This window comes from Aythya marila (assembly GCF_965140915.1).
Source record: "Aythya marila genome assembly, chromosome: 15".
Classification (NCBI taxonomy): Eukaryota; Metazoa; Chordata; class Aves; order Anseriformes; family Anatidae; genus Aythya; species Aythya marila.
In genome coordinates, this window is record NC_139056.1 from 1,172,451 (window position 1) to 1,198,710 (window position 26,260).

General features: G+C 39.9%; 1 protein-coding gene across 1 annotated transcript in view; it reads left to right on the forward strand.

Annotated features, from left to right (window-relative positions):
• Positions 1-332: 332 nt before the first annotated feature.
• The window catches only part of GRIN2A (glutamate ionotropic receptor NMDA type subunit 2A), a gene marked incomplete at both ends in the record, with an annotated part of 191,867 nt that continues 165,939 nt past the window's right edge, over positions 333-26,260 (forward strand). The window contains one exon of the mRNA XM_082772697.1: positions 333-737. Within this exon, the coding sequence (XP_082628823.1) occupies positions 333-737 (405 nt within the window). The remainder of the gene's footprint in view (positions 738-26,260) is intronic.

Below are 26,260 nucleotides of genomic sequence, written 5' to 3' on the forward strand. Positions count from 1 at the left end.
CAATGTCTTTTTTTAATGATTTCTGCCATTCTAATTTTGTTAGCCATCCAGGAAGAATTTTAATGGGTCTGTCTTCTGAACTTGTGCTTCATTTTCTGCCTTGCATGTGGGAGACCAGTTGTAACACTACCTATCATTGGCAAGTCAACTTTCTGAGGGAATGTAAGAGGCTTGAATTGAAACTAAGATGAAGAACAAGTTATAAAAAGCTGCTAAAGTTTGCATTGTGTCCAGAATCTTTCTATTTAAAACCTCTGTTGAAGATACACAGTTTTCCTCTCTATTTTTCTTATACAATGTGATCAGTTTTACAGGGGACAAAGCTGGCAAAGATGAGGAAAATTGGCTGTGCTCTCCTGGTACTCCAAGCTCTTCTGGCGCCTCTGGATCTTGTTCATGGAGCAGAGAAGAGTTATCCCATCCTGAACATTGCAGTGATTCTGGGAAGAACAAAGTATATCACAGAGAGAGATATCAGAGGTCTGTGGACCAGGGAAATGTCTGCAGACCTGACTGTTGATGTCAATGTAGTGACCCTTCTGGTGAACCAGACTGACCCTAAAAGCATCATAACACATGTTTGCGACTTGATGTCCGGCACCAAGATCCATGGAGTGGTTTTTGGAGATGATACTGATCAGGAGGCGGTAGCTCAGATTTTGGATTTTATTTCATCGCAGACTTCTATTCCAATTCTTGGAATTCATGGTGGGGCCTCCATGATAATGGCAGATAAGGTAGGAAAATTATTAAAACCTTTTGCTAGTCTAAAGTACTTCACCGCGTTGATTTTTATTGCAAATAGTCACCACAAGCAGTTCAAACACGATGCCTGTAATTATATGTACTTTAAGAAAGAAAAAAAAAAAATGTACAGAACAGTGTACTCATTGACTACTCATCAAATACTCTGAAATATTTTGGGGTTCATGCTTGAAACTCAATTTTCCTTCTGCTGTAAAGGCAGTCTGATTAAACTTTACTCTTCACTAAACTGAATGCTTATCACCTTAAAAATTTTATTAGCAAATATGACGTATGGCTGTAAACAACAAAATAGGCCAATACAATGATTTAGGGGATAAATTATAATGATTATTACAAAATTATAATTAGATACTGTTCTGGCATGCTTATAACAGCTACCAAGCTATAGACCTGAATGTATTTAAGGGCAATAGAAGTTATAGGACATTTATATTAGGATGGAGTTTTGTGATCCACTATGGTCTATATGAATATAAGGTCTGGTTCAAGTTTGCAAGACCACTTTAATTTAAGTGCTCTTAATTTAATTTAATTTAATACCACTTATATTCATTGTATTTATTGAATTAGACTTTCACTATCTGGATACTTCTAATTTCCTACTGTAGCTCATGAAAATCCACAATGGCATTGTCAGAAGTCTGGAGGTAATGACAAACTGTTTTGTTGGGAAACATTTCTTTATGTAACCCTCTGTGAGTCTGTGGGACGACAGACAGAAGTGACTCACATATGCAGCTCATCTGCCTTTGCGCTGTAACAATTAAAAAAAAAAAAAAAGAAGAAGATGAATCTGGCACTGCAGATTCGATTTTGTAAAGTGATCACTGCTGTTTCTGAAACAGTAGGTGCTTAGCAGCTCGCAGGACTAAGCATTCTGGTGTGGACAGCTGCTTGGCCTGAAAGTCTGCGAGGAGCTCCTGCCGATGCTGAGGAGTACGTGCTGTGTAAAAGAGGAAGCTTGGGAGTGAGAAATGGTTTATTGATTTTCCTGCATTGCACATATATTGCACTTATATATGCTTATATTGCACACATTGCACGCAATGTTGATTGTAACTTATTTCCTAATACTTGTACCCTTTAGGGTTCCTTATTCACTAAATACTGTTATACCTTATAGATGGTTTTTGAATAGCACTTAAAGACCTCTCTGAATCTTTCTAAAAATGAAGTGATCCGGATAGGTTTTTTCATAACCTGGGGGAAAAGAAGCAGGGAAGATGCAATGATTAGTTACAGTTGAGGAATCAGTACCAAACTTTTGAAAACTCTTATCTCTGGGAAACGTTTTCATTGGGATTAAAGGGATCCAGTGTCTCTTAGTGTTTTAAATTACCTTCTTTTAGAATTTGTTATGCAATGGCGACAATAATAGATTCTGAATTATAGCAAAGATTCTATAACAATGGGCTTGACAGCTTGATTGGTATGGAGAGAGCTTTCCATTCAATGCTACTATCTTGAGTGTAAATTCAGTGACCAAGTAACAGAGACTGTTATTTCATTTAGCTTTTAAATTGCTACACAGATTTTCTCATCTTTCCAAAGTTAGCTTTAGGTATATTTAGGAATTTTATGTGATATACATTTCACTCAACTTCCTATTCCAGCATAAAAACTCTTGAAACTGAAGATACTAGTGAGTGTTGAGTGATAAAACTCAGGCAGTAATTTGTACAGCATCAACTTCATGCTCAGTAGCTGAATGCAGGATGTTACTGATGAAGATTTTTTTACTTTTATGTAGAAGCCTCTAGAACATAAAATAAACCATATTTTTTCCTATCCCAGGAAGTTAACAGGGTTCCCAATGTATGCTAATATTGTCGTTAGTATGACACTGACTTTGATTTTAGGTTATCACAGTATGATAATAAAACATCTTCGTGCTGAAACTCAGCTTCTAAGATTTCCATTTAGGAAATCAAAATCATTCTCTTGTGTGTTAAGACATTTAACAGAGATGACTTTAGCGGCTTGAATTGGCTGAAGATATTGTTTCTTCATTTAACTAAAATTGCCTTAATTTTTAAATGTGGTTTTCCAATGCACATTATATCTTGTAACTGGGCTTGGCACACTACAGTAATAAGACTTGCATGTGTCACTCAATTAACTGTTCATTTGGGAATGAATTCTTGTGAGTCAAAGGTGGAATTCACAGTGCTGTCATAAAGGCAGAGGAGATGAAACTCCCAGTGTAAAATCTGTCTGCCAAGTCAGCGTCAGGATTTCAGCTGAAACACATGGATGCTGGCTTAAATTATAAAGTTGATAACAATTTACAAACTCTTCTCTTTTGTCTCTCACATTGAGATCGCTGGATATGCAAAAACAGGTGCTTGGTCCTACTCCTGCTTGTGGATGAAGTTCCTACCTGTGGCACTCTAACAAGACCGTTTAATTTACATCCTTATTGTGTGGCTCTAGTAGTTGTTTTCCTTCTCTGTGGAATCATGCTGATACTGTGTTTTAGATGTCTTTTACAACTAAATAAGTGTCCATGTGTTGTGTCTGCTTGTTTGTAGTCTACAAGTGTGGCTGACACAAAGGCAGCATAATGATTCACTGAACTCTGAGCCAGGTAGTTATATGATGCCTAACTGTCCTAAATGTGAGCTGGGCTGGAGGGATGTGAACAAGAAGTCATTGTCTATAATGCTGTGTGCTTCACTGGAATGACTCTGGGTAGAAAAGCTCACCGCTTTCTGTATTAACAAACACTGCGGCAATGTGAATGCCATACAAAGAGCCATCCCTAAAAAACAACAGGTTATTCTAGGTTTATAAACATGAGCTGTGCACACACATGGAGCATGCAGTGATTATTGCAGGATGTACAGCTTCTGAAGTACTGAGTCCCGGTGCCAACCTCATCTGTGCAGGGTGCGTAGCTTAACCTGCCTCTCAGTAGCCAGTACTTGGCTTTGGTTTGGTTCCTGTTTGGCTGTACCACTCAAATATGTTGGAAATACATTGCTTCATATAGACTATGAGTATTAGGACAGGAATGTGAAGGCTTCTGACCCTGCCTTGACCTGACATCTGCTGTCAAAACGCTACCAATAAAGCAGTGGGACAGGTAAGGATGCAGGGTACCTACATGAACTGGCTGGGGGTGCCCTTTGGGCTGTGCCATGTGCTCTGCCTCCCACCGGCTGCATCACCTGCTGCTGGCACCGACTCCTCTGCCAGCGAGGTGCTCCTTGGCTTTGGGCCCCTGTTCTGCTATGGGCTCCAGGCATGCTCAGATGTGAGACAGTCGGCTGAAACAAGATGAGAATTGTGTCTGGGGCGCCTGTGCCAACCTGCTGTGCATCAGCAGCCCTTGGAGGATGCTGCAAACAGACTGGCTGTTTATTCATCTTGTGTCTGTTGAAATTTGAGAGATCTCAAACCAAACACTGCTTAGGAACTGTTTCCTGACTTCAGCATTTGGTTTTAAACTTAGTTACGTTTGTTTCACCACATGCCATCATTATAATGATTGTAATCATGATACCTTTCTAAAACAGAACATCATGGTTAGTTCTGCGACAATAATGAAAAATTGGTTTCATTCAGAAGTGGGAAGAGGCCCTTATGTATCATAAACACATCCAGGAGTACTGAGCATCTTTTGCATGCTGCAAAATTGAGTCTAATTTCTCATTAGAAACCTTTCTGAAAGACATAGAAACTTGAGGCATTTTAGTGCTGTGAAAGTACTGTGAGTCATAATGCATAGCTGGGCAGCATGAAAGGTGAGGGTAATTCTCCATTAGAGCTATTGCAAAGTGAAGCTTCTTGAGAGAGCTCTAGGAATGTTAAACAAAACAAGTCTTTTTCCAAAAGTGCTATGCATGAATAAATTATCTTTCTTTGTTATTCTCTGTGCTGATAAATTAACATTGGCAATTAACACTTTCATTAATTGCCTAGTACAAAATCCATTCTGTGTCTATCACCACCTTCAGCTTTCCTTTTTGTATCCCTCCTCATCTCCTTCCATAGCAGTGAGGCCAGAACCACAGAATAGCTGAGGTTAGAAGGATCTCTGGAAGTGTCCAAGCCAACCCTAGCTCAGTGCCTGGGGTCGGACTGGTTAGGGCCCCCTCCAGTCAAGTAGTGAGTATCAACACAGCAGCCTTTCTAGGCAATCTGTTCCAGCATTTCAGCTCTCTCACCATGCAAATATTTTTGTTATATCTCATTAGGATACAACTCTGCACCATGACCACAACCTCCTTTTTTTTTTTTTTTTTGTGGTGAATCTCCAAGCTGAACTCTGTTTAGTTTAGGCTGTGATTACACCTGTCTGTACCTGTCCCATCCCCGGGTACAAACCAGTGCCTTCTGCCTTTCCTTACAACCTCATGTGCTCCAGTTCTTTGGACTCACTCAGAGGTGTTGGTGTCTTGTACGGGGGGATCCCAGAACTGGGCACGGTACTCCAGCAGTGGCCTCTTGAGTCCCCCAGAGGGGATAATCCCCGTTCCTGAGCAGCTGGCTGGGCTCGTTTTGTCACCAAAAGGGCGCACTGCTGGCTCCTGTTCCATCCCACTGCTGGTTCCTGTTCCACCCCTCTGCAGGCTCTTGCCTCCTGGACTGCTGCAGGGTATTTATCTAGGCACCTGCTGTGAATAAATACTGAGGGAAAATGAACTTTTAAAGCCTTGCTTTGTTCTTTCAGAGGATATTTTTCAGGTGTTCTGATGAAGTAGTTTCAGACTTCTGCGTTACCTGTTGTTTCTAGCTTGCTGTAGAAACAACCTGGGGCTGCTTTCCTTTCGTTCCTGAGATCCAAAGACTACATGGCACTTGTGCAAACCAGGATCTAACCACAGCCTTGCTGCTGGGAGTAGAGCACACCCAGACTCCTGGCTCTGGTGCTGGCAGTTTGTTCCCTGTTTCACCTATAACTTTGTTCACTGCTCTTAAGTTGTTTCTACACGCCTTACAAAGTTTATTTTTTTTTCACATATCCTCATAAGGCAGTGGCCATTATTTTAAAAAAAAGAAAGTTCAAAAGCTACATGTCACGTTAGTACTGTGCATATGAGTGCTTCGATTCTTATGCTTTAAAAATTGTGGCAAGGAAGCAGGGGGATGTAGGGTTTCTTTTTTATTGTAGAATCACTTTAGATATCGTAATTCATGGCATGTGCTTACTGATTTGTATGCCTTCCATGTGAGTTACATAGATGTTTTTCTAACTCATTGTAAAAGTAGTCCCATATTTTTACAGAAAAAAAATAAATTTAAGTTTTGTAACATCTCATTCTTCCCTTACTGATAATTGTATTAGCATGAATATGGCACTGTGCTCCTGAGCATGTTAATAATTTTGGATTTGGTTAGTATTGCTGAAGATTGGAAGATTAAACCGTAGTTAAACGTTTTAGTGCAAAAATACCTATATCAATTGGCGTTTCATGTCTAGGTACCTTGCGCTGCTCCACTGCATGCAAGTAATAGTTCCAGCTTCTGCCTCCTGTAAAGGTGCAGGGGAATTGGATTTTCCTTCTTTTGTCCTGTACTAATGCTGCCATGAGAAACATAACTTTCAGAAATTCTCATTTGTATTTTGAACTGCAACAAAAATGAAGCACCGATCTCTTGTGAATCTGTGTTTACTTGACCATAACCATAAAAAATCAGTATGTATTTTAAAAAGAGTTGTCTTGCACATCAGTAAAGATTTTTAGAACTGGGCTCGTAATCTGTGAGTGCACCTTTTATGCACAGGCACCAGGACCATTGTAATAAAATGGTTAAAACATGCTTGAAATCTGTCTTCCTGAGGCATACAGAGTGGATACAATTTCTTGTGCTTTTCTGTATCTGGAATCGCTCTGGGAGCACAGGGTGGTTACCATGCAGCCTGCTGCTGTACATTGCTATTCGTGGGCTGTCATTGCTACAAGAAAGTGAAGTTCAGTAGCGAGAGCCGTGGTGTTCTCTGCATTGAGCTCTGTCTCAGAGCTTGGAGGAGTGTTATACATGTATTCATGGTATGTGCCTTTCTTTCTTGCTCTCTTTCTCTCCTGCTCTTTACTAAGTTTTATGGGATTTCCCTACCTGTTTCTGAGACAATTGTATTTTCCTTGTTCTGGTCCTCACAAAAGTCCCCTTCTTAATTTGATGAAATAAAGTGAGGCTGATTTCCTGAAATACTGTGGGAGTAAACTTGAACTGTTCCTCTTGGAGATGGAGACAAATTTGGTGTAATTAGTCCAAGTAGAAGGAAGATAGGTTTGAAGAGATTAGGAATTTCTGTCACTAATAATCAAATTGTAGAAAAGTAGACATCTTTTGCATAATACCACATCCTAAAGTTTACCTGGCTTTTGAAGCAGCTCAGGCATGGGCAAATTTCCTATTTTGGGCTTGTTGGAGTTTACGCTACTGCAGCTGAGCCCAGGATGCAGGATGGGATCCTATAAACAGCTCTTATTGAGGAGAGTGACATGTTGGTTTCATTGAGATGTAGTTGTAGTCATTTGCAGTAAGAGTAATATATTTTCATCTCAAAGGTACTATTTTCTTTCTCCTCCAACTGTCTGTTCTTGGAAATAGAAATCCATAAGTGCCTCAGTATGTTTTGCGCAGTAACGTCTTAAAAATGTTAGTAAGTCAATGTTGTAGATCATCCATGCTATCCAAACTATTGCCTGCATATAGGAAATTACAACACGGCAGACTCCCAAGCTGTAAAAGTAGGACACCAGACCTTCAGCATAATTTTCTGCTTGCAGGCATTCTTGGTGGCATCTTATTTTATTTTATTTATTTTTTTCAAGGGCATTCTCAAACATAAAACCGAAGATGGTTTCTTTTAAGCTACAAAATAATAATGGAGCGATTCTAAAGCACATAAGACACTTCTGGTAATCAGAATATATCCAGAGAACATGCCTGAAAATATTCATCCTAATAAAACTATGCAGTGAAGGGAAGGGTATTGGTATCATGTTAAAGCCATTTTGTGTCTTTTCTATTAATTATTTTTGAGAGCTTGATTAGATTACTTGAATGAACAGTTTAATAGCATTTTAGATTTGTCACGTATTTAAACTAACAGTTTAATGTGAATAATTTCTTTAAGATTTTTGTATTAATTATATTGGACTTCCTTGAAGATATCCTTGATAGACCTACTGACATCTGTGCTGATACGAACAGCTTTTTGCAGTTGAGCAAAGAATCTTTGCTGTCCACAACAGTTTGTTAGAAATCTGTGGTCATCTAGGCCAGCTTTGCATGTGTTTTTTTCTCCAGCCCCCGCCCCCCTTCTGCCTCCCCTTGTTCCTGGAGCTGTGAAGTTGTGTGGATTTTACTGAGGGAACCCAGCCTGGATTGTCTCCATGCCATCTGTCACCACATTGTTCGTTTAAATCCTTGAGATATTTTCTTCTGCACTTTACTGGAATAAGTAGAACTGTAGTGGCATCATTGGCTATTTATATTTGATTTTCACTTACTGTTCTTAGGAGAAAAACCAACCCTGTGTTTGCAACTGAGGTGTGTAAACTAGCTGCACAATTGAAAAGAAATGGACGTGGTTTAATTCTGTTATCGCAGAGCTCCATCTGTGCTGCACGTCCCACCTCTGACCGAGACCCCCCCACTTCTCAAGGCAGAGACCTCCCTGGGGGTCTCATGGTAAAGCTGAGTGTCTCCCCAGAGACTTAAGGAAAAGGCTGTATGCTTCTGTATGAATGCACAGCAGCTAGCAATTTATTTTTAAAGTATTTACACTCAATGAAGCCATGCTAGGAGGAATCTGTCTGCATCTTCCTCTATTGTAAGACTTGATATATTAGGTCAGGGAAAGGTTGAGACTCGCAAGTTTTGTGTGAAAGCATAACTGGAAATAAGATTGGTTAGGAGGTGGAAAGTTGCAGAGAGCAATGAAATGAAAGTGTGTAGAATAAAAGCAATATAAAATCTGAACAACCAACAGAAAAACTATTTTCTTTCCTTTTTTTTTCTCTTTTCCTGAGGCGTTCCTACTCTCCCGATCTGTTCAGCACCCACAGAGACTGAAATAAAACTGACTTAGGAAATCCAACAAGGCATCTGAGGTCCTGAACTGGTCCTAAACCTCCGGTGCATGGGCAGCAGTGAAACACTTGCATTTGCTTGTATGTTTACCAGATGGAGAGTGTTTAGCAAGATTAACCTGTGTTTGGATGGGGAAAATTCAAAGCGAAAGTACTAGGCTGTGGTTGTCCCCTTTTTTGGGTCTGATTTCTGTCACTTCTGACTGTAATGCACCAAGAAGCATATTGGAGGGATGTAGATGGGAATTTATTAAAACATAGTAATATTTTCTCTACAGATCTGAAATGACTTTTCTTGAAAGTCATCCTTTGCTTCATATTTAGGCATGTGCTGCTTTGAGAAAGCTGTTTTTTGTTTGTTTGTTTGTTTTTGTATATATGTACATTCTCCCTGCTTTCTTCCAGATCCTATTGCATAAGGTGGGATCCCATTGCAAAGGGTGAGAGAATAAAGACCATCTTCATGCTTTAATGTTTTTTGTGGAACTACATTGATTTACCTACTCCTCAGGATTGAGTCTACAAGTTGTAGTGGTATGGTGTATTGGATTGGCTGAAGGTAATGTATTCTCCTAGTAGGACGATGCACGTCCATCTTTAAGTAACCTGAACGAAGTAGGTTTTTCAGACCTAATTAGGAAAGTCAGCAAGGAGACGTACACCTTTCAACTATATAATTATGTATACCTTAACATTGTGCTTTGAGTGAGCTCTGCTGGGGATCTCCTTCATTGCCAGATGACCCATCAGTCAGTTTGGAGTCTTCTGCCTCCATCATAATTCTGAGAAAGTAATTTCATTTTGCCAGTAGGCTGGGCTGTTCTGTTGTCACAAGCAGCCCACAGCTGCAGCAAAGAGGAAAGCAAGAGAAGGCCAAACGCTGCTGCTGGGCTCATTGCTCAGCCCCTGCTGGCTGTACACAGCTACCTGGAACCTGTCTTTTGTGCATCTCGGAGCAGGTCACTTCCATAGATGTTTCATTCAAGGCATTGCTGGGTGGGAAGTTGCTCATCTTTTGTTTTAGTTTTCGTTTCTTGGTGGTGTTTGTAATTTTGTTGATATGAAGTTTGAAGCATTTGTGTTTACCAGTTTGTCTCTCCATGTGACTAGACTTGCAATAAGATTGCTTTGTTGTCTAGTGGAAATGCATTGTGTATGTAAAGACATTATGAAAGAGGAAAGAGCAAGGATTTTATAGCCACCTTCCAGCTCAACACAATTTACAATACAATTAGGAACGACAGTTATAATTGGATGAACAGAAAATAGAATTAAGGTAATCTGTTCCACACGCACAACATTCCTGTAATGAGTTGCTTTTAGGAGTTACAGAAACATATAATTACCAGACAAATTGTATGTTATTTTTTTCTGTGTGTGTGAGGCTAATTAAGAGTTCTGGGTAAATCGTGTTGGCAGAAGCATCAGAGTTATGTGAAGTACCTAACTGGGACAAGATTAGGTTTGTAAATTAGTCATATGAAAACAGATGCAAAAACTATGGAAACTGCCTGTATTCTACTCAAATTTTGTTAGGATCATCTGTTTTGTTTTATATAGTCACACTACTTTTGTAGTAAAGAAGCTAACCCTGCCCTCTTTATTTTGATCCATTTGCTGTCCCTTCACCTCTCCTCTCTTGATCTGCATTTCAGCTATCACCTGCCAAAAGGCTGAAACTTGGTGTTGTGCAGTCTGGTTTCTGGCAAAAGCTGTGGATGTATCCAGTGCTTCTGATGCAAAATGTAAAGCTCTGTCACCTAACTATGTGACAACAAATTGAACTGATACCAAAGCTGTAAAAGAAACACTTGTTTCCTTTGCTTGCTCTGAGATTGAGTTTTTAATATCCAGTCTATTTCATATGCAAATCTCTTTCTCCAGACACTGGTTTCCTCCAAACACTTCCATTATTGTATTTTTTTTTTTTTTTTTTGCCTTCCTCTTCATCCATTCTATTTGCTTTTCCTACTTTATGCTTGGCCATCACCCTAGTGTTTAAAGTTAGTTTTATTTATTTCTTCAATGCATTAGTTCGCTTCTGATAGAGACAAGGGTGGCTCAGAAAGAATACACGTCTCTCTCCACCTAAATTGTGTGTCCCTTCATGTTAGGAGGACCGGCACTCTTTCAGTCAATATAGAGAAAAAATGTTAGTTGTGTTAAAATAAGATGCATTGGAGGAAATGAGAATTTTCTGGAATCCCAAGAAGACAGACAGAACTGTTGCGACTTTAAGCCAAGCCTGTTTTTATTTAAGAATAGCAAATAGAGGAAGGACGAGAAACTAGATCGGGTGAGTCAGGGTAATAGAGGTGGAGAGCTGAGGTTAAACAGCGCCAGAAATTACCGATGAAAGGGGTCTATTTGTGCAGAAAGAATATGAGAAAACCAAAAGGATTCAAAACTCCAGTTTCCACATCGGTATTTCTTCAGGATTCCTGGCCTTGGGATTTTGGATAATTCTGCTGCTCTGCTGAGTGCTTTCTGCTATCGTTAAGCAGCTTTGCATACACATACAGGGGAACTTTTCTAAAACGGCATTTCCCAGCTCATAGTAGGGAGTTTGGGCTGTAGTATCTCAAAGTTGATGTATCATGGAGTCTGCATGCCTGTCTTCTAAAGACATTTTCTATTTCCCGACTTTTTTTAAAAATCTTCGTTCTGTTGTATAACCTGGGACAAGGTCTGTCTAGAAGCTTTCAAACCACACAATCTCCTTCCCCGCCCCACCCTTCTTTTTTTTTAGTGCCATGCAGTTGGCTGGCTAGTGTGTCCAGCACCGGTGTGCTTCTAGACAAGCATCCATTTCTATATAAAATTGAATTATTTTTGGAATAATTCTCTGCTTTGTGGCAACAGATGTACCTTTTTCCATGTGTGTTTGTTGTGTTCAGGTGTTTTAGGGTGGCTCCTGCTACCTCAGATTTTAGGAACTGGTATTTGAAAATATATTGACGATTCCCTTCTATAATGATTTTCAATGCAGTTAATCAGAATTTCAGATCTCCCGTTAGGGGCATCAGAATATGTGGGAGCAGGGCAGGCTGTCAGTTAAAATATGTGAAAATAAATTGCTTTCCAGGGTGTTAGGTGGCTTGCTGATTATGCAGTTTCCTCTATAATGGTATTTGTGAAGGTGCTTTGTGCTTTGCTGTTGCTTGCTTTAAATATTGAGACTTACGGTTACTGGCATTTATAACTTAAATTGCAGCTATGTGCACAGAACAGCGTTATGGATCATTCACTACATAAATGCTGATGTTGTCTAAACAACTGTCTGTATGAGGTTGCAAACAAGCAACATCTGAGAACAGAGCATTGGAAAGTGTCAGATTAAGAAAATTTTGGCTCATACCAGGTTAAGCTCACTTGCAGAAAGAAAAATACATGTTTGTATGATTTCTTTTCCTCACATTGGCTAAAGTAAACAAATGATCTTCTTTGCATTTTCCAGATATGCTCATTCTGTCTTTCTCAAAAAACAAAACAAACAAACAAAAAAAAAAAAAGTAAGTTGTCAAGTTGTCATGTTTTTCTTTTCCCAACCTTTTCCACATCAAGACACAGGCTTCTGGCTACAATCTCTTTCAGTTTCCTGTTGCTTTTCTATTACCATTTTGTAGCATAAAAATTACTGGAATTTTTCCAGTGGTCAGTGAGTAAGTGATAAGGCACTAGGAATGGTGCAAATGACTTGGGGCAGGTATAAATAGTAAATAATCTTCATGTTTAAAATATCCTGAACAGTTGTTCAATAGCTTCTCACTATATACAATATTTTCAGGTTTCTAGTTTGTCATGAAAATGCATCTTATGGTCTCTAAATTAAAATCTAAATGAACTTGTGGATAGCGTATACAGTAGTCAGCTGTCAACTGCAGCATGTGTGCCTTTAATGGTCTTTGAAAGCCTTACTTGTGTGCTTTCATGAGTTGTTTGCTTTCTGTGTAAGCGTGGCCTGTTCCCTGTTTCCTTCTATGCAGTGACTGCTGGCTTGAGAAGAGCTGTTCTGTGTTTCAGCCTGTTCACAGTAAGGGGCTGAAATGTCAAACTAGTGAGCAGTGAGTAATTTCATCCAATAATAAAATGTAGCAGTCCAGCTCTGTAATTTGTATTCCAATGTAAATCTTATTGCTTTGTTAATCTGCAATGGACACCTCAGTTGGACACTTCCTGAAAGCAGCGGAAAACAACAACAACAAACAAACAAAACCCACAACTTTGCTCATTCTCCAACATTTACTGTTTTTTAATTTTTTTTTTTCTTTCACCATGTCCAATAAGATATAGTCATGTGAAATCTTAATTTTTAACAACTCATCATGAAACCAGTTCTTCAGGTCAGCAGTGGTATTTCCAAATGTCCGGGTGATAATTCTATCAGAAAGGGGGAACATCCACGCTTACAGCATACAGGTCACGCGTGAGGCCCACAAGGAGAGCAAAGTCCTGCTCGTGGTCTCCCTGCTGCAGCGTGGTTGACCTGATTATCAAGTAAAGGAGCAAGTGCAAAGCAAGCAAATACTTAAAATATCCTTTAATGCCTACTTAAATGCTTCTCCTGAAGATCTGAATGCTACAAGGTAAAAAGAAGATGGAGGTTTTTTTGCCTCTCTTAGAAGGTGCTCAGTACATTCCTTATATAAAAGACATAAAGATGCAGACATAGCCTCTTACTATATGGGGCTGAAACTCTAAGCAACACATTTAATTTGAGGCATATTCTGCTTTAAAGATCAGTCTCTGGTTAAAAGAATGATTTGGTGTTAGGAGCTGCTAATGCCACTTTGGGTGCTCTCTTCCAGATGACTGACTTTACTGCTGCTTAAATGTTTTTTGGCATCCTATCTGGTTTTGCTTAAGTTAAACATGATGTTCTACTTAAGCTTCATTTTGAATATGAAAATTTTTATCTTCCTTGGGTCACTTTAAGGTTTCATTTGCATGTTTGACCCAGTTAAAAATTCTGTGTTATTAAACAGCTTTTCTGATTCAGCTCAGATGGTGGTATGTTTTCCTTCTTAACAAGCTTTCTAGAGTTGTATATATAAAAAAAATGTTCTCCCTCCCTTAGCTTCTTTTGAGATGAAGTATGTACAATAAGTCTGACTCCCTGTAGAGCTGGTTTAATGATTTGTTTTTCCATCTGCAGAGAGCCAGTTCCCAAAGTAACTTCAAAGAGCCCTGCCTGAGTAAAAGCTTCCAGCTTTGGAGCAGCAACGATTACAGAAATATGCTTTTGCAATAGTTTGAAACCTCTGGCTATCTTTGCGTGGAGGTGAAATCTGAGTATTTGCCTCTATTATTCTGTTACTAGAAAACTTAAAGGTTTATAACTGAAAAATTTACTGCCGCTTTGCTTTTACCTGCTGTGGTACCTGTGCGCAGCATGATGTTACGCAGGTGCACAGATGTGGCATCTAACGGCACAAGGGGAATTTCTGGGTCTGGAGGTGACAGACACCTCGTCAACAAAGCAACCACAAACTTCAGGCTTGGCATAAGTTGCCAATAAAACATTTGCAGCAGAAAATTCAGAACATGTTATATTTTAGACTTAATCCAGCCTGATCCGTGCAGGCTTTAATTGAAGAAACTTGAAGTGGAATTGCTCCTGGGAGAGTGGTATCTTTCCTCCTTCACTTTTACCATTTTCTACGCTGAGATCTATAATATGCAAAAAATAAAAACAATGCCCCAACCACTACAGATAAATATATTTTATATCTAATATATATGTCATGTTTCTGAGTACAGTAACAAATGTAAAGCTGTTCAAATTGTCATCAGCGTGGCTGTGAGAATCTGCTTCATAAAGTTTCAGTGTAAGTACGTCTTTATTTCTGTGGTCTTTCTCAGTAAATACTGTGCCTTACTCTTGGCACTCCAGTCCAGCAGTTGTTCTCATCATTTTGGAGAGATGCTTGATTTTTCCTTTTTTCTTTTCTTTTCTTTTCTTTTCTTTTCTTTTCTTTTCTTTTCTTTTCTTTTCTTTTCTTTTCTTTTCTTTTCTTTTCTTTTCTTTTCTTTTCTTTTCTTTTCTTTTCTTTTCTTTTCTTTTCTTTTCTTTTCTTTTCAGAACTCCTAGCTGAAAGTCAGCATGTGGGAGATTTTGCCCAAATTAATTTCCTGTGGAGAGAGGGGCTATGAGTTTGGTCTCACTATAATGACTTTTCTGGATAATAATGTCAGTAGAAATGCACTACTTCGATTTTAACTGAAGCTATTTCAAACTGTGGACAAGATCTTAATTTTTGACTTAATCAAATCCTTACCACAAGCAAATCTAATTCTGGCATACTATTTCAATCGCACAGACTTTCATTTCTGACTAAGGATTGGAAGGATTAACCCAGATTTTAGCAGCTCTCTCCATGACCGCGTGGATAGGATTAAAATCTATGTGCTGCTCATTGTGGATGTTTATTTCAGTTTTTAGGCATTACAGTTAGGTCTGTTGACTGTGACTGGGAATTATGGAAGTTTTCCGAGAGTGAGAGCACAACTGAAGGACAGCATGTTGAATTTGCTGGATGTCATTGTAATTCAATAAAAAAAGCATGCTTTGCCTGCTTATGGGAAGGCAATGTACAGTTTATTATATTCCAGATTTTAAAGTTTGCAGTATATTTATCAGCTTGAAGACATGGTAAAAATACATACTTTAGAAAAATATAGCGAGGTAAAACAAGAACAGGATTAGGTTTAATTGGACCAGTTGTAACATCTTGCTGAAGCAGTGGTTGTATCAATGAACACTTTAGTGCTGATGAGGGCCAGCAGCTGGCAGGGTGTTCCTGCATTTATTTATTGATTTATTTTTGGTAATGTTGCCTTTAGAGATGATTTTACTTTCCTGTGCAGGAAATAAGTGAAGCTTCTGGAATCTTGTCTGCAATTAGTCTCCCTCACTCTGAAAAGCCCTGGCTGGTACAGTCATTCAGAAATGGATTATGTAAGTGACTGAGGTATGGAAGGTCTCACCTGCAGGTGAGTTGGTTTTGTTATATCTGGTAAAAGGGAGCCTGAGAAAGGACTGTGATAGCTAGAGGCAGGATGAAGAAAAGCTGTTTAAACAACATAAAATAAGACAGGGGGACTGGAACTAAGGCGGGAGTAACTTAGATAGGAAATTGTATTAAATAGTATTTAGAAGGGAAATTGAGAAGCTCAGGGTATGGTAACAAGCCAGCTAGTGTTATGATTGAAACTGATAAATGAATGAAGAGGGAAGAGGACTTGTGGTGTAAAGCTCTTTCCAACCCAATGTTTTTATTCACTTTTATAAAATGCTGGATATAACTATACAATGCTATAATAGGATTCTCTCCAAATCTAGCCAGGCATATATAAATGCCACATTTAGTGAAGATGAAGTGTGTCAAGTAGAGTCTTAATGTGCAACTGGTCCTAAAATTAATGACTGTGCTGATCAACTTTGGAGAAGAGAGATGGGCCTTGGGATTTGGTAGGAATACAGAAGACTGTGTTGCAAGAATTTCTAAAGTTTTAGCTCATGAAAAAGGATATAGATTTTATTTCCTGGGGAATTTTTTTTTATTTTTTTATAGGAGAATTTGTGGCTATTCTTTGGCCATTTTTGCCTTTTTGTATTTCATTCTTCCCTTGTGCCTTGGGCTGGCAGCAGAATTCTCAAGAGCAATGTGATGAAGACACACTCGACTGGAAAAAAAAAAAAAAAAAAAAAGAGCTGTTTGCTGCATGTCGTCCTCTTTTATTAGGGAAAAGGAGAACCTGTTAACAGCCATGGAACTGCATGGTTAGAAGGCCACAGTACTCGCAGATGTGAAAACCTTGTGAGCTCTGTGGTTTAATCTCATCACAATCTGCAGCTGATGTTGGCTGTGCATCAGTCAGAAACGCACAGCTAGGGTTGCCCTGGGGTTTACGCTGCATAACTCTGTGGGCAGTTTGGGATGCAGTTGCAGCTGGACACCCAGAATGCTATGTTTTTTAGTGGCTGTGTTGGGAATTCATTGCTGTTCTGTGGATTGATGACAGAAGTGGGAAAGCATGAAAAAGATCTGATGATTTACTGCCAATGGGCATGTAGTTATATAAAAAGCAGGTCTTTGTGTTTTCTTCCTGTGGTTTTGTTTTGCTTTGGAGAACCAAACCAGTAGCACCCTGCTTGCACAAATATCTTCCATGAGTTGTTTTTAGTCTTGTTGTGTTTGGTTTCTATGCTCCATAAGCATGTAAAAGCTATCAAAAACTGCCATGCATGTTTTTTCATGTTCTTGCAGATCATCAGGCTCAACAAGTTCCTACTCCTATCTAACTGCTTCTACCTAGTACCAGTTACTGTGATCATTTCTTCCAAAGGTCCAATCCACAATCTCCAAGTACCAAAGAGGAACATCTAAAATCTCTTAATGCTCAAATAAATATTTTCAGGTTCAATTTTGAGCCAGTATTTCTGTCTCTGTAAATGATCAGGAGTACTAGGCCAAGCAACCTTCATTTGAAACTGAGAAATGACTTGTTGAAAGTGCTGACTCATTCAAAAGTTTGATTTACAGAAGAAAATTCCATTATTTTTTGCTTGTGCTCCAAAGAAAAAGTTTTTAGTGAGTGCCATGACACAAAGGCCAAACTTAATGTGCCATGAGTTCATATGCATGTAGTGAATATATAGAGAGGTAATGATAGTATGACTGTTGTAAGTAACCATGTCAAGGAAGTAGAAACTGCTGTATAAGGACATTGAATTTTTTATTTTATTTTCTTTTTGTGGTGAGGTAGAAAAGCTGATGGAACAGTGTCTGTGATGAGATAGAAGAAATGTCTTTCTTCAGATGTGGGAAAGGATATACATATATATATATATATATTTAAGCCTAGATATGTGTACAGATAATAATTCTGGTTTTGGACATTTATGTATTTTTTCATCGCATTTCAGGGTCCTCGTACCAGTCCCTTGTCTGGCCACTCTTTGTAATTGTTAACTTCACTCCTGAGGTTGTACCTGGAGCAAACGAATTCCCTCCAGGTGGAAACCTGAGCATGAAACATGAAATGAAGGACAGGTTGCTCCAAGGTGTACTCCTTTTACCTGGTGCATGTGTAGCTCTTCTTGCTGGACCTAGAGGCCAGCACTGGTGCTGTGGCACCAGAGCAGCAGGGCTGCAGGTGTCCCTGCTTCTATCTGGGGCCGACTTAAAGTGTGAGAGAGTTTCAAAGACTCAGTGAGAGAGGTGTTACCAGTACAGTTTTAAACTTTGAAAGTCTTTCCTGGGTCTTTCCCCTAGGCTGGTGTGTTTTGCTTGCAGCTGTCCCGAGGAACTGCTGTTCCAGGTGTCTGCTCACATAGCTTGCCCGCTTGTTGGCTGTGAAGGGCTCCACAGAGGCAGCATGCTTCGCCTCTGGTCTTGTTGAGCGACTGCAAATGAGCATTACTATCACCGAGAGTTTGATTTTGTTGCTGAATAGACCTTAAATAAGGCTAGAGAAGGTAACATGTTGCAGAATCCATAAACCGTGCAGATTTGCGCGGGGTGAGAATGTATTCTCTGTACTCGAGAGGCTCTGCTCCAAATGCAGGACACGATACACATATACAGCAGAACATTAGCAAGGGGAGACTATAAAGACAGTAGTTATGCTGCATTATTTGTATGTCATTCTGTGCAGTGGTGCTTAAAGAACTGAAAAGATGTCCTTGCAGGAGTTCTTCCTAAATACTTTAATGAAATAGCCTAAATTCTTACTGACAATTTAGTGTGGTTGGAAAGCAAGGTTAAAGTGATGTGCTAATGAATGTTACATATGGTCTGCAACACATGGGAAGAACTGTTTATAAATAAATTTTTGCTCTAGAAATGACCGAACAGCAAATTGGATAAAATTCTATTTCAAAGTGACCAAGCTTACTTCCTCCCTGAAGCAATTCAAGCTTCTTCCAGACTTCATTAATACCAGAATTATCATAATCTATTTGCCTCTTGCAGCTGTTTCATTTTCAGGGACCTGCAGAAGGCAATTATTTTGTGATAAAGTGCTTATTAAAGAGAATATGTGGCCATGTGGAAAGAAGAGGCCTGTGCAGGTGTAAAAGCATTTCAGAGGGTGTTTTAAGGTACTTGTAGATACTTACAAGTGAAAGAGAGAAAAATGACAATTCAAAGTAGCTTCTTAGTGGTTTTGTTGTTTGTGTGCTGGCCCTTGATTTCTTGCAGTAGGATTGAGGTAAGAGGAGTGGATTTGAAGGTGCAAAATAAAGAATGCATCTGATTTTGGATAAGGAAATAGATGCGGGTTCTGTTTGTACTCACATCCTTAAATAAGGCAATATGAAGAGTTGGAAAAAATTAGTGAACAAAGTGAAAAAAATTATTAGAACAAGGTTGTGTTGCATAGCCAGAACTCGTGGAAGTGCCTCCGTGCGTGCCAACGATGCCTGCTCCTCTGCACACCCAGGGCTGGCTTTCTTCGCTCCCTTGACTGCAGGGCAGCTGGTATCTTACCGCATGGGGCTTGCTTGTTATAACAGCTTCTGCTCCTCATCTGCTTCATGAATCATGCCCACATGTGGTTTTCCTCATAAAAATAGCTCTGATGGCGTGTTAGTAATTATTTGTTTAATGTTACTGTTCCCCTGATTCCTATAAGCATGCCATTGGGAATGCATTCACCATTTTTTTTTTTTTTTTTTTTTTTTTTTTCTCATTTCCTTTATCAATTGAGGTATAGGGTTTCTGATTTTGAGGCAATGCCCATGTACTTTCAGCTTTATGTTCTTCATCTCAGGTCTTGTGCCTTGATTCCCCTCTTCCACCCCCACGCTGCCACTGCCTTTTTGCTCAGGCTGACTGGTACTGCAGATAGAGGGGGAGCTTTGGAAAGGTATTTTGAGTTGAAGTTGTCATTTACATTCTCTTGTTCGTTTGCTGCATCTGATCCAATCTGACTGGCACACAGAAGCCTTCAGGGCCTCAGCTGAGTTGCCCATGGTCAGCCTCAGCTAAAAACGTGAGCTGGCCTCCTGCCTCAGTTTCATTGGGTATGGCTTTGAATGGCAGCTGTGCTTTGTGCAGTGTTTTGGGGGAACCTGGCAGGACTCGGAATGTGCTCTTTGTGAAGTGAAGCTTGACATGCTGCCGAGAGAGCAAAGGAGCAAGAAACATTTAGCAAGTCAGCAAATTATTTTCTATCTTGTTCAGTGGTGCTTTTGGAAAAAAAAAAAAAAAAAGAAAGAAAACAAAAGAACCCTGAGGTATTGTTAGTTTCTAATTTTAGTCGAAGTAAAATATTCATTCTACATCACACCCTGATTTCCAGACTTGACTATTCCCAGGATAACCATCTAAGTTGATAGGTACCTAAGTACCTAAATAGACATCCAAGAATATCTTTAATCAACAGAGGACTTAAGTGCAATACCGATGTTAGTGTATAAGTAATTAATATGTTAGGTGCTCACATATGAACAACTGCTAAATGAGTTGCCCTCTGAGATGTCGTCTTCTACTCATGTATTTTCTTTTGTTTGTATTTAAGACGGGATTAGTTAGCCCTGGTGATGATAAATTTGCTCAAAATGTGGTGCTGCTACTAAAGAGAGATTTCTGCAGCCATGGCTTCTTGTGGGTCAGCCTCCTTCACTCTTATAGGTGCCAAGAGCTCTGCATCTCAGGCTGGCTGGCAGCTTGTCCAAGTGATAGTAAATCTGCTTACTTAAACTTAATTTGTGGCTTGGGAATACCAGAAATTTTGATTATTTCAGACTTGGACTGTTGGACCATGCTGCAGTGTTAGCTTATTCCATGTACTTTTCTGCTTGGAGAGAATTTTTGTGCATTTGTAATAATCCAGGTTTAAAGCTGTAGACATTTGTGACCATGCAGATTTGGAAGAAGCAATTAGACAAAGCATTATGACAATGAAGCATAGGACTCTACTATTGACATTGACAGAAAGCACTGACAGAAAGGTGCTTTCTGCCAATTGTAAGAGTTTAGTCTTTTTAGGAAAACATAAATAAATCACCCAAAATATTTTCCCACTCTGGCACTTCTCTAACCTTACTCATCTCATCCAGGCTGATCCAGTGGGTGCAGTCCCTTATTGACCCCAACAGGTATATGGAAAGCTGTTTCTTTCCCCTGGAATTTATACTATCTGCCATGTTGATTAATTCCTGCTGATCTGTTTCTCCTTGGTAACTGCCTTGTTGAAGTTTCAAGTGGTGAAGTAAGCTGCCTGCTGCTGCTGCAAACAGAGCATCAGGTAAATAAGCTGGAAACCCCAACTGAGAACAACTGTCCTAATAAGATACTGGGTATGAACATTAATTTTGCATTATCAAGTATTCCCAGTAGACACTTAATCCAGTGGCTATTCATAGCCCTAGCTCTTGTCAAGTAACCCAATTTTCATGTCTGTGTAATCCATTATGGCAACAAACATCTATGAGGTAACGTATGGGTAGTGAAATGCTTGCTTCCTTCTCTATCATCTGGTTGGGCCTTTCCTTGTGAACAGCACGGCTTTTGGTTCCTGGCAAAGACAAAACAAACAAGAAACTGAACTGTTCTTTATTTCTCCATAGTTTAACTTGGCATTAACATGGTTGTGTGTGCATTGAGAAGAAAGCTAGAAAATACCTTTTTTTTTTTTTTTTTAATACTGAGACACACCTCACCAGGATAGATCAGTCCAGAGGAATATGCTGAAAAATGTTGAAATGTTACACCATATTGAGGATGTAAGCTATTCAGCGAGTGTTAGGATGCTCTTCTGTGTGAGTACTCCTATACTGATGTGAGGCTGCATTAATCTACTGCAAGTGAAATTGGAGATACGCATGTCATATGTAAAAAGCAGAATAGCCCCTGGAGTCTTGAATGATGCTTTTCCACTTAAAGTATTTATTCCTCTCACATTGTTAAGAGTATTTATGTCTGTGTGAAAAGCTAAAATAAATCAGTAAATCCATTTGCTGATCTTCAGGTATCACAATTCTTGCATAATATCAGTAATTTACTGAATTGTTTGGGAAAAGTTCAGAACATCATGTGTGACCCTAGTTAACCTTTGTTATAAATGAAGTCTCAACTCAATCTGAATTTAGTAATATTTATAAAAGGTATAAAAGGCAAGTAAACAGCGCTGGGTGTGTAGCGAGTCTACACCAACACTCACACACAAACATCAAACATTCTACATATACAGAACATTGCTTTTACATGCTAAACCCAAGTATGCCTATACATACGTACAATCAGAAAAGGTAACAAACAATCCTTTATGTTCCATGCCTTAACAGCCTCCATTTTCCATTCCTTTTGAACAATATGTCTTGCTTTAAGTTGTCAAGCAACTCGGCCTTCAGGCCTTATGTATCCTGTTCTTCCCGGGTCGAAGAAAAGCATATCCATCTCCTTTTCAAGGCCAATAGGCCTGGGTCAAAAGGCACGTCCAGGTCAGCAGGGGGCGTGTCCTGGTTTCAGTTAGAACAGAATTAATTTTCTTCCTAGTAGCTGGTGGAATGCTGTGTTTTGGCTTAGGATGAGAAGAGTGCTGATAACACCCCGATGTTTTAATTGTTGCAGAGCAGTGCTTATACCAAGCCAAGGACATCTCAGCCTTTTGCTCTGTCCTGCCAACAGGCAGGCTGGGGGTGCAGTAAGAGCTGGGAGGGGACAGACCCAGGACAGGTGACCCAAACTAGCCAAAGGGGTATTCCATACCATCTGACGTCAGGCTAAACAATATAGAGGGGTGGCTAGCCGGGGGGGAGGGGGCCGGACTGCTCGAGGTTAGGCTGGGCATCGGTCAGCGGGTGGTGAGCAATTGCATTGTGCATCACTTGTTTGTACACATTATTATTACTTTCCTATTATCACCATTGTAACATTATTATTATTATTATTGTTATTCTTATTTTGTTATTATTATTTTCCTGTCTTATTAAACTGTCTTTATCTCAACTCACGGGCTTCACTTTTCATTTCTCTCCCCCGTCCCAGAGAGGGAGGGGGGAGGGTGAGCGAACGGCTGCGTGGTGTTTAGCTGCCGGCCGGGTTAAACCACGACAGGGCGTAACAGCAAAAGCCTTCCATGGCTGTAGCAGCAGAGGGGCCGATGGCATAGCAGTCGGATCAGTAAAGGAGCCCGCAGCTCCCTCACTGTCTGGCAAGCCACACGTTTGTGATTGTGGCCCCACAGGGCTCTTTAAGGCCTCAGAGACTGCTCGCCAGGTGTCAAGCAATCCCACTGCAACCTTGTCGTTTTTAGTTGCAGTCCCACAACTTGACCTCAGTTTGGTCCCATGTTTCAGGATCATAAACTGTCCGATTGTTAGTGAAGAGAATAAGCTGTAAGGTTACCAGGACAGTCTTTGTTCCTAAGGACGTATGATTCCGCATAATGCGCAACGTCTTACCAGCGAGAGGCAGTTGTGTGCGTGGGTCCGCTTCTCTCAGCTCGAGCTTCTCTCCAGCTCCAGTGACGCCTATTTCCAGCAACTTTCAGTACGAGCTTCTCTGAGCAGTTTGCTGAGTTTGGCCGAACCTATCTTCATGAGGCAATCGATGTGCCTGTTCCCGTCCTGGTCTCCGTTCTGCCAGCTTGTTCCTCTTCACTCCTTTCTCCTGCTTCTTTATTGATGACATAACTTCATCACATCGTGTTGCCTTTTTTTTTTTTTTTCCTTTTATCTTGAGGGCAGGCTCCCCTCTTATACCCTTCTCTCCACAGCAGTTATTTTCAAAACAACTTTTCATTGGTCGAACAACTTTGAATATAACAACAGCAGGAAACACCCAGAAACTTCCATGCCTTAACGGCTGGAGAACAAGCAACCCGAGACTGCATGGAGTCTCCTGAATCACCCTTCTTTGTTCTCTCTGAACTCTTTCACATTCCTGATGGCCTCATCGTTAAGAGTCTAATGTTATCTCAACCACGGGTTTTTCTGACCCCCATGGCCACATTCCCAAATCCCTTCTTTATTAATACCAACCATTTTCTCGACACGAATTACCACTCCATATATAACACGGTGTTAGGCCACAAATAGATACCTTGTTGCCTCTTTTTATCATCTATTTTATGCTTTTCCTCCAAACTTGCTAATCATATTTAATGATAATTAATTGTAGTTCAGACTGCAAAGTCAAAAATGATGGTATTGGTGAAACTATGGAGCAATATTTGTTTATGGAGTGTGAGAAACACTCCATAGCCAATAACTTAGGCTCAGGCGAGGATCTCAGTGAAGTAGTAATTTATTCGCGATTGCAATGGCGGGCGCCCCACAAGCAGGAGAGAGCGCATCTACTAGTTCCAAAACACAGTTTATATATATACCTTTTGATGGCAGGACCCTCCCCTGTTTCCCCACTGAGTGGGTAATCCAGATTCACAATCTATCTGATGCTTCACAAACAATGCATGGCCTTCAGTCGCCGGCCTGTTAACTTTCAAATTTCTTTTGACATTTTTACTGCTTGAAGTGGTAATGTTTCTTCACTTATCTGACTTGACTTGACACCATGATTTTCACCTAATTGTCCTAAGGAGTCTGATTGTCTGCATTTTACAAGGTCGCCTGCTAAACTTTCTTATCACTGTAAGCATATCTCAGTACCACATTCCCTCCTTCTAAACAATGTAACTCTGCAAAAACAACATTTCTATTCCCACAATTCCCCCCTTTTCTTTTTTTTTTATAAACTGTTGATTTTTGCAAAAACTCTTTTTATTTTTATTTATTTATTTATTTTAAGTGTAATTTGGTAAATATCTTCCTCTTCTTCACTTTCTTTGCTCTCCATTTCCTCTAATATCATTTTATCTGAGTAGGGTGGTGGATCTATGGTCATTTGTTTCAATAATGTGGTTTCAATTAACCGCTGGACAAGTCCCCTTACACAGGGGATAACGCAACAGCCAATAGCTGTCAAAACTCCTGCTACTATAATCAAGGATGTAAATATGGACATTACCATCCCTTTCCATTTACCAAACCAAGATTTCAACCATCCTGTGATGGAAGTGTCTGCTCCCGAATTTTCTGCTAATTCATTGGCAAGGGTGGTAAGCCCTTGCAATGCTCTTGTTACTGTGCCATCCGGGGCAGTATTGTTACGGATAAAAGTACAATGGTTGCCCAGCATCACGCATACACCACCCTTCTCCACAAGCATCATATCTAATGCTATCCTGTTTTCCCAAGCCATTTTGCTGATGGCATCTAGTTGTTCAGCGATTCCTCTCATCGCATCCTTGGTATAATTGATGAATCTCTGCTGATTATAATAGAAATAATTAATCCAATCCACATTTTTATTGATTGTTACCCACCAGAACAGTAACTCAAACCCTGCAGCAATTTAATTTCTGGCTTTATATTCATCCCGAACTCCTCTAGGTACCCCAACAGAATCTATGTATACTCTATCATCAAATGATATTCCTAAGCCTCCTTTACTTCTTCTGGGTATTTGTGATGTTTCTCTTTCAAATGCCAGGGTGAAGGGTATAGCTGATTGAACAAGTGCACAAGTGCCTTCCCAATTAGATGGTAGGGTGGACCGTAAGATCTTCCCTCCACTGTACCACCAGAGATCTGCCCTGGGGATCTCTAGTCTTGAGCAGTTTCCCATCAAGTCTTTGGTAGCACAAGGCAAATTCTCCCAGATGCCAGGTAGCACTCACACCCTGCTGTGAGAGGCAAGCTGTATGGTTACCTATAGCTGTAGAGAATGCAGGGGGAACTGTGATATTGTTATCATGCAAGAAACAGCAAAGAGAGACTTACAGGCCTCATTTCCCCAGGCAGTCTTTTCTTGGTACAATGCAATCATACATCGCATCCCTTGGGAGTCTTTGGTCCACCCCCATGGGAAGGGCACTATCTGGGCAATCGGTCATCCCGAGGCACAAGCATAGCAGTAGCTACGATTGAGACTCTGGACAGTATATTTGACCCATTCTATCCAGGCATTCACATCCCCATACCCTGTTTGAATCTCAAATGTTTGAACTGCCACATTTCAGAGGGCCTCCTGTTTACTCTCCTGTTTTCTCCTTGAGTTTCTCCCTTTCTCTGATGGCAATAGAGGATTGTTTCCATACAGCTATTCTCAATCTGGCTGTTGTGTCTCTCCCAGTTATTTGTTCTTTCTGCTCAATTGTCATTGGGCATTTAAATCTCCACAAGCTAACACCTCACAAGCATCAAACTTGACGGCTTGTGGTACATAACCCTCTGTCACAGTCACCCATATTTTGATGGGGTATCCCGTTTTTGCTATTATCTGGTCATGCCTTTTCCAAGTTACCAATTGACCAAGGCCTTCTCTGAGGCCTAGAATCACTAAAAACAAAATTAGTAATCAATTTTTCCCTGTCATTATTTTTAAACCTTAGGTTTCCAAATAATTATCGATACAAAAATAAGATGTACACTA